The sequence below is a fragment of the Prosopis cineraria genome, unplaced genomic scaffold (genome assembly GCF_029017545.1).
Source record: "Prosopis cineraria cultivar Desert tree isolate PC_DT_omini unplaced genomic scaffold, ASM2901754v1 PC5, whole genome shotgun sequence".
NCBI classification, from domain to species: domain Eukaryota; kingdom Viridiplantae; phylum Streptophyta; class Magnoliopsida; order Fabales; family Fabaceae; genus Prosopis; species Prosopis cineraria.
This window is the reverse complement of record NW_026555336.1, coordinates 5,841,704-5,851,282: the sequence shown is the minus strand read 5'-3', so window position 1 is coordinate 5,851,282 and position 9,579 is coordinate 5,841,704. Positions and strand designations below refer to the sequence as shown.

At 33.7% G+C, this 9,579-nt stretch overlaps 1 protein-coding gene and 1 pseudogene across 1 annotated transcript; one reads left to right on the top strand and one right to left on the bottom strand.

Moving 5' to 3' along the window:
* Positions 1 to 4,078: 4,078 nt before the first annotated feature.
* On the top strand, positions 4,079 to 6,031 carry LOC129312123 (protein TIFY 10A-like). Its single transcript, XM_054954718.1, has 5 exons — positions 4,079 to 4,337; positions 4,980 to 5,052; positions 5,154 to 5,422; positions 5,507 to 5,564; positions 5,680 to 6,031. Exons 1-5 carry the CDS (start codon positions 4,172 to 4,174, stop codon positions 5,774 to 5,776), a joined length of 663 nt encoding a protein of 220 aa, XP_054810693.1. The 5' UTR covers positions 4,079 to 4,171; the 3' UTR covers positions 5,777 to 6,031.
* Positions 6,032 to 6,088: 57 nt separating this feature from the next.
* Positions 6,089 to 9,314, bottom strand: LOC129312122 (uncharacterized; annotated as a pseudogene).
* Positions 9,315 to 9,579: the final 265 nt, after the last annotated feature.

Here is a 9,579-nt window from a genome sequence, read left to right as displayed (position 1 = left end):
TCTTAAAAAAATGTACCTATCTCTTTCACTCGGAATTTTCACACTTGATTGTATGAAATTTTAAGAACTTATACAATTTTTAACGTTTAAGTAATTTTAACCAATACATATCTTTAATTTATGTAAAGTGGGTGGCGTGCTTTCATGATAAGAACTAAAGGATGAGGAGTAATAATTAACATGACAATGGAGATGCCTATCTCAAATAAAACATGTTTTTTATGCTAACAAATAGTAATTTTTCGTTGATATTTACTTTTTCCGTACGCTTCTACTCGCTCTGACATTTTTTTTTGGGGGGTAATTCCTACTTTTCCGAAATTTTGTCCTCTCCCACTCGGAGGGGACCACTCCATTAATTAGATAAAAATGTAAATTTAATTAGAAAAATTATGTTAAAATCTTACGTAAAAAAATTAATTATTAAAAAATTTATTAAGAACTACTTAGTTGTTAATAAAATTCATAATAATTAATTTTTTGTGTAAAATTTATATAAGATTTTCTCAATTTAGTTTTCCTTAAGAGAGGTGATCACTCATATCTACTGTCTATTCAGATGGGGGGAAAAAGGTTGAGAGCAAAAAAATGAAAAGAAAGAAAATGAAAAGCAAAGAAAATTAAAAAAAAATTGTTATTTATGTTAAGAAAAATATGAGAAAATGGAGAGTGAGGAAAAAAAAAAATATAATCTTGTGTTAAAATATATCATGTTGTATGTCATTATTTTTATAAAAGAAAGAAAATGGGAAAAATCATGTTAAAATTAACCTAATTAAAATATTTTAAAATCAAATTAGTTGATAAAAATATTTTTCATTTTAATAATTAGTATTTTTATTATCTAATCATATTTTGAATAAAATTATCTTTAACAAGAAAACACATTTATGCAATTCAAAAAAAGTGTACATTCGATTCTTTAACTTTGACACATGCTTTATTTTAATTTTGGATAAATGAAAAAATTAGCTTCTAACCTATTGGTCTAGAAACGTTTAGAACTCTAAACTCATCTTTTATGTAACATTTTCTTTCAACTTTTAAATATAGTGCAATTTGACTGTTTCAATTAATAAAATTTAATTTTGATTGTTAATTGATTAAAAAATGACATCTAAAAGTATAAAAAAATTTAAAAATTACAGAAAATATTCCAAAAGTATAGATAATAACTCAAAAAAATACAGAAAAAGACAAATAAAATTTTGTATCATTTTTATCATTTTCTGATCAATTAATTATCAAAGTTATTTTTTTATTAACAATAAGGGTTAGATTGTATTATTTTCAAAAGTTGAAAGAAGATATTGTACGAAAGATGAGTTTAAAATTTTAGAAACATCTAGACATATACTTTAAGAGTCAATTTGTTCACTTGCCCTTTAATTTTTAAACTTCACTAACATATGATTTATGAATTTTTTGTTTAGATCTTAAACATTGAAGAATTAATACGACTAAAATAAAATTTACTTTAATATTAAGGGATTAAAGTGCACTTTTATTTTCAAATTAATAAACCAATTGTCATTCATTCATAAACACTTGTTCATCACAATTTTAAAAAGAAGGGTTAAATGTCAAGTTTGTCCCGAAACTTTTTTTTCAAGGGCGTCTGACACTCTAAACTTTTTTTAGAGCATTTTTGTTCCAAACTTTTCAAAAAGATAGCATTTTTGCTCCACTGTTAGATATAAAAAATGTTAATTGTTAAATTAAAATTTGATTAAGAGTTAAATAGCATGTTTGCCTTGAAACTTTTTGTTAAGAATGCTAGGTATCCTAAACTTTTGTTTGGAACTTATTTTCTTGAAAATTTTAAAAGAAGAGTAATTTTGCCTTGCCATCAATATTGACCATTACTTTGATTTTAATTGCCACTTGTAGCCACACAAAATTTAAAAAAAAATAAAAAATTCACCTAGATAGCAAGAACACCTCATTTAGCATCAATAACAATAGCAAAAACAACTCCATGAAAAGCAAGTAAGAACAATAACAAGTAATTCCAAATCATCCAAACACATACTTATACCTGAAAAGGATTAACTATCCGTTGAGTTAATCCAAATGAACTTGCCACGTGAAAATTCTCTTCTTCCATATTTGACAATTTCACTAGCTCACTCAACTATGATGACTCTGCAGACTTCAACCTTGACTTAGATGCTTTTGAGGGCTTCACAGCATCAAACTTGACCATGGTGTCAGTGGCAATAGCAGCAGCTTAGATGTTACGTGAGGAGCACATGGCAAATCAGGGGAGGATGACAGCAATTTAGGAGAAGTTAAGAATGATGAATTTGCCTTTGATGGATATAACAGCGATGTTGTCGGCTTTAATAGTCATTTATCAGAGGGTGAAAGTGTTGATTCAGATGCGAGACTTCTTGCAAGACTCGCAAATTTCGGACACTCATTTTTTCCAACTTCACAATCTATGGTAATGCGGGAGCTTACTAGTTGAAGAGGAGGAAGAAAAAGAAGAAGAAAAGGATGATGAAGGAGAAGGGAGGGCACAATTGTTCCATTTTTAAAAGTTTCAGGAAAAATGAACTCCGAACAAAAATTTAGGATACCCAGCGTCCCTGAAGAAAAAATTTTAGGATAAATATGCCCTTTAACTATTGGTTAAATTTTAGTTTAATAGTTAACATTTTTTATATTTAACGGTGGAACAAAAATGCTCTTTTTTTGAAAAGTTTAGGGCAAAAATATTAAAAAAAATTTAGGGTGCTAGGCATCCCTAAAGAAAAAGTTTGAGGACAAATTTATATTTAATCCTAAAAAAAACCTTAATAAACTTTAAATTTTAAAAAGTGGCATTCCTAATGAAGTGAAGAAGTTAAATCTTGCTTAACTAACTATACATTGTTTAAGTTAATCTTGCTTGGCGGCAAAGAGATGCCTTATTTCCATCATGGGGTCAAAGAAAGCGAGAGACAAAAATGATAAGTTGCTGGCAAGTGGAGATAAGAACGAACGAACACTATATAACGGAAGAATAGTAAATAAAAATTCTTAAAAATTCAATGGTACAAAAATTTAAAAATCAACTGTGTTTGGAAAAATAAAATTGTTTTATACTTGTTGAAATAATTACTTATATTTTTCAAAGTTACTATTTATTCTTGATAAAATTTTAAACTTATATTATTTTTATAGTCAATATTAATAACAAGTTTATAACAAGTTATCTCATAATCAATATTAATAATATCAAATATCAAATTTATAACAAGTTATAGGATTCATAATAAATCATAAACCATATGAATTAATTTTGTTAGCTCCATGAATTATGATAATACAAAGGGAAAATATAATCAATGATCTTATAGTTTTATTGAGTTTTACTTTTAATTTATGTAATTTGTTTTCAATCTTTATAATTTTTATAATTTAAAATTTTTGGGGACTTCAAAAAAATTATATAATATTATTAAAATTATAAGGATTGAGAACTAAAAAACTATATAATTTAAAAGTAAAATTTAATAAAATTATAGAGAATAATGATTGCATTTTTCATGATATAAATTATAAAGTGTAATGTTGATCACCAATACCTTTACTTTCCAAGGGAAAAATTTAAACATTAGTAAATTAGTAAATCTAATAAGTTGTTTTTTATCTTATACCAGAACCAACCTTAATTGGTAGTTACGAATTGTCATTTTCTTGCTAGAATGGTACGAAAGGAATTGAAAAGGTAAGACATTAAATCAAAAAATAATTTTAAAAATGGCATTTTAGGAAGGGCATGCCCGTAAATGCAGGGGACAAAGGCCGCGCCGGGGCTTGGCCGTTTTCATCTAATGCTGCGAGTTGTACGACCGAACGCAAGGAACACGTGTTGGAATTAGTCACCCACCGCCACACGAATTAAATTATTGATGCTGTTAAATTAAATTAATAGACAAATAATAAAGTCTTTTATGAGAGAGTCCACTGGACGACTTGTATTGTATTTGTGGTACAGCTTCCACGAAATAAGACTTTTCAGTGTTTTATTTAGTACCACCATGTATTCCTCGTGCTTTAATTCTTCCTCCTTTTATTTTCTCCTCCAGAAATTATATAATCGTACCCTTTTCTGTATTCTCTCCAATTTCAAGTTTGAAAGAGAAAGAGAAAGAGAGCCTTGTGGTTGTGTTCGCCGGCAAACATGTCCTGCTCGTCGGAGAACTCGGAGGTTTCTGACCTGAAGCTGGCCAAGTCGTCGGAGCAGTCAGCCTTCTCTCAGACTTGTAGCCTGTTGAGTCAGTACCTCAAGGAGAAAGGCAGCTTCGGAGATCTTACTCTCGGAATGACATGCAACATCGAAGGCACCGGTATGGTTTGATTTTCCAGACATTTCAAGTTTTTTCTCTTTTTCGTCTCTCTCTCTTTTTTTTCTTGCTGTTTTCTTCCTTCTCGCAAATATCGGATGTTGCTTGTTCTCTGTTTGGATTCCCGGAAAATAGACATATAATTCCTTTCATCTTACTTCGTTCTCCATTAAATTTAGTTGACGTAAAGTAAATCTTAGAATAGGATAATAGGAGACAAGTTTCCTGCTATTTCTAATTTTGCTTTCCCTCTCGGTTGTTATAAACTTTTTTTTTTTTTGGACCAACCTCGGTTGCTATAAACTTGAAACTATGGATCTAACGAATGCATCAGGCGTCCTTGTAATTTTCTCTAATTTGACAAAGATTACTGTTCAAATTACTCCTACTATAAGATTTGGAGTTTAGAATTTAGAGATACTTTCCGACAATTATATGTACTTTCCAAAATCTTCTCCTATAAAAACTCTGTTTACGTTTTCGGAAACGCTCGACTGTTTCTTTTTTCCTGGCCTTAGTTTCCTTATTGGGAACAATATAAGGTTTGAGATATTGTGAGTAGACTGGAGAATATTTGGGGACATGGATTATATTCCTACTTGCATGCTTTTGAAGATCTCTCTGAATTTGAAGTAATTTTTACAGGGTCTCCTGAGACATCTTGTCACTCTGCAACCATTAAGAACCTTCTTCCGACCAAGACTTCTGTGAATCCCTGGTCCGTTCGCTTGTTTCCTCAATTTTTGATTAGGGTTTCAAAGATTATAGTTACCAAATAATATTAAATATTGATGTATGAGCTCTTTTCCTGATGTACAGTGTGATGAATCCTGTGAGTATGGAGCCTAAATCTGCACAGTTGACAATCTTCTATGGTGGACAAGTTCTTGTGTTTGATGATTTTCCAGCTGAAAAAGCCAAGGAGATCATGGCCCTTGCAGGCAAAGGAAACTCCCAAACTCTCAACAGATCTGCTTATGCTTATCCTTCATTTCCTCCTAATTTGGTCACAATTTCTGCTGATCCTAATGCTGCCGGCAATTTGGGTCAAGAGCACTCTCAAGCACAACCCAGACCTGTTATTGCTGGTAATTCCCTTTTGTTTGACTTGTATGCTTTTGAGACAATGGGACAATATTGTGTTTCTGATCATCGATTTCCTTTTCATACAGATCTACCAATTGCTAGGAAAGCTTCACTTCATCGGTTCTTGGAGAAGAGAAAGGATAGGTAGGCTCTCTCAAACAAATAAAGAACTTTGATCAAGAAATGTTGCTTGTTGCATTTCTGTGCATATTGTATTATTGTTCATTAAATGACAAGTATTTTTCTTTTGCATTTCCAGAATCGCTGCCAGAGCTCCATATCAAACAAACAATGCCAAGAAGCCAGCTGAAGCCATGCCATGGATTGGCATGTCTCCTAATTCACCACTAGTCTGAAGCTATAACTAGCACATCCATGTATTCAGGATTAGAGACAATATTTTTAGTTTTTGGGATGTTAATGTTAGTGGCAATATTCTTATGCATGGTTCGTTAGGACCAAGAATGAGAGACAATGTCTTAGGTTCCATGTTTGGTCTTCTAATTCCTTGCATCTATAGAGAAGTTACAATTAAGAACATTCATGTATTCAAGACTTACAACCCCTAGGGGTTTGGCACTAGCCAGTTAAATTTAGTTAAGTTGCTTCTATGTTGGTATATGAATTCAATCTCTACCAATGAATATCTAAATCTCTTCACTTCAACGTGTCAAAACAAGTCAAGAGTTTTTATTCCACTATAGCAACATGAACTAGAAAAAATTCTTGCCCACAGTTAAATTGAGCTAGACAATATGAACAAGAGAATCAAATGTCAGCATAAATACATGGCAGAAGTGTCTGCTTCAAACAAAATCGCAGGATCATAGACGTATGCTTTTAGAAACATAAGAGTTATCATCATTTGCATCAACAGAAATCTGCATCAGTGTTAAAACTCTCCGTGGCTTTTCTCGATTCTTCGTAAGAACAAAGGGACAGGTTTTTCCAAGACAGTAACATTAACATTGTTCCACACATCAGATGTGGTAGGAAGTGTGGCAATTCTCTCGGCAATATGCATGTCTTCTGGAAAAACAGATCCAAACACCGTGTGTGCATGTCCCCATTCCACATGATTAGCCAGGCTAATAAAGAATGCGGGGCCAGAACCAACCCAAGCAACTGAACCTCTCTTAAGAATAGGACAATCTTCTATAGGGATTTCCTTGAATGTGGTCCCTTGTGCTTCTAGTATCCCTTGAACCAATCCATAAGGTGGTCCAAAAGCAGCCTGGAATAAAGAGAATTATTCCATTACAGAATTTGGATGGATAATCTGATAAAGAAAATGCGTGTGCCTTTATGTGCCATGAAAGCATCAGACCAGGAAATTTCAGAGTCTTACGTTTTCTACATGGTTTCCTGCCAAATCCCATGAATCACCTCGGCTCTCTGCACGGTAAAAGTGGCAGCCGGCACAATGGCGCAAAGCCAACAGCTCTAGAATGTAAGCAACAGAATGAGGGGCACAGTCGGGGAAAAGCTGCACCATATAGTATTTAAAGTTGGTGTAAATGTGCACCAAAACGAATCATTAAAAAGCTAATCTACAGATAATAACATGTCGGGAGTTGCGTTTTCTGCAAGCAACAGGCTTTTGGCTTTTGACTACAATCACAACACATCATAATGATAAATAATAATCTATTGGGTTAATAACTGCATCAGCTTCTAGCACACACACACAGCAAAAACCCACTGTCTTAGGTATTATATTCAGAGAAATGTTTCATCCAAGGGTGTTTTGTGCATTGTGCTATCAATTTTACACTGGAGAAGAGAGAAATGCTTTCAAAGTTTACAAGAAGATCACACCCACATGGGTGTTTTTGGTATTTTGACTCCTGAACTTACTGTACTGGGAAAAGGGTTCCAATTGCACTTTCAAATAGACCAGTTTGATTTCACACACACACACACACACACACACACAAGCATGATTACTTACCTTTATATGAAGAGTTCCATACTCAGTTTCCAGCCCAATAATACCCTGCAAATAAATAATTGAAAAAAGTATACTAATGAACAATTTAATCATTCATAACATTATAAAGTTCAAACTTTGTATTACATCACACAGGGACTTGTAAGCTATAACTGAGGATTGAAAGAGAGAACACAATTTTACATGTGTAATCTGCCCAAGATTACTCAATAATCACAAGACATCAAATACAAAAGTTGGTGTTCTGCTTGGATATATCATATTCATCCCATCCCATACCATCAAGCAAACCACACCTTGGTACATAATATAAAATAGGTCGCTTAGATAATCACATATTGTCATGCATCCCATGACTTGCCCCTCCAAAGATTATGCTGAACAAAGAATCTTCTAATTGCCATAAAGAACTAAAGTATCTTATGCTCTTACCACAGGTCTTTGGCTGCATTGCTAAAGTCAAATTTCAAGTTTCTCCCTTATAGATGAGCCCGTTACACTTCCACGATCAGATTTTTTTTTTTTTAACAAAGAAACAATATTACCCAATGACATCAAATGAATGCAATGCCATCTCAGCTCAATAGCATTACCAGCAGGTGGTTAGGGGCACCAGATATAGTGAACAACTGTTCGTCTCTCTTCAAGAAACCCCATCTCAATACTTAGTTTTGAATAACCAAAAGAAAAATCCATTTTGAAGATAATTAGCATATCACTGACATACTAATAAGGCTTATGGAAGAGAGAATGTTAAAGCATGCCTTAGTTTCATTTGTTGATGACAGCTCTTTCCAACACATTCATTCTAAAATATCAAACTTTCAGTACCTCTCCCATCCCATAGATGACACCAGAAGTCCAGCCAACTGTTTCCTTAGCTCCTTGCCGTTCAGGGGCTAAGCCGTCCATTTGTTTCTTCAACCAACACTGAAATAATGAATATACATGCAGTGACTTCTATGCTCATGATCATACTGAGGATCCAAAAGAAACTCAATATCTAAAATCTGAAATTAAATGAAATTCTTTCCTACCATATTGTAACTACCAACAATGCTCTATTTTACATTGGTTGTTTGAATCAATATTCATACTTAGAAACCATATAAAGAGATAGCATCTAGAAATAAAGGAGGAGTAATATGTCAATGAATACACACACACACACACAAGTAGATCTTCAAGCAAGAATTAGAAAGTAACTTACCTCACCAAATTTGGATCCACAAGTCTCACGTTTCCCACAAAACACCCAGGTATCGCACAAACATGGTCCATCTTTGCCAGTACACATGGATTTACAAGCGTTGCAGCAACCTTCGGAACTGTTGAATTTAACTCAGAACCCCACTTCACAGTCGCGCCCCAGAGCTCCAAATTATCAATTCCTCTACAGCATCCTCCATTATCTCCTCCATAACCCTGATCCGCCCTACCAGTAGCACCGTCCTGGTCCAACAATGCCATGGAGGCAGAACGTGAACCTGAAGAAGAGGCGCCGCTGGAGATTGCAAACACAGAAGAGACGAAAGCATAAACCATGCCGCATGAGACCAAGCACACCATCAGGAGAATCAAACCAGTTGATAGAGTGAGCTCCGGTTCATTTCGCCTCCGAGCCATTGGAGAAACAGGGCAGCAGATGAAAATGAAGACCCAAAAAAAAGATCAAGCCAGAGGATCGAGCAATAGAGCGGGGACATAGAGTAACGTTGACCGGAAAAAGAGGTTTAGTAAAGCGAGTGATGGAACGAATGCGACAGAGTGGGTATACTGATCACTGATTCATAGTGTTCATATTATAGAGAGTAGAAAGCAGCGTGGTTGTTGAGAAGTTGAGAATTCGGTCCGAATCCGAGGGTGCGGTTGAATGAAAATGAATGATTGTTCAGATGATCTGAAAAAGTTTGTCTTTTTCCTCTTCCAAAGTTTATCTACTCGTTTCTTAAATCGATGTAGCCTTCATTATTCACTTAAAGTTGAAAAATTATAAATCACTAGGCTTCTTCAAAGGCCTAATGAAGCCCGAGGATGGGTGGATGCTTAAGTGCATGTTTGAATTAACATTCAATTTTAATTAGAATCAACCAAACTAAAGTTAGAATATAAAATGTTCATTTTATGTTGTTTGGATTAGGGAAAAATCTCAACCTTAATTAGCCTTAAATGAGCATTTTTTTGGAAGCTCACAGACCAACTTTTATA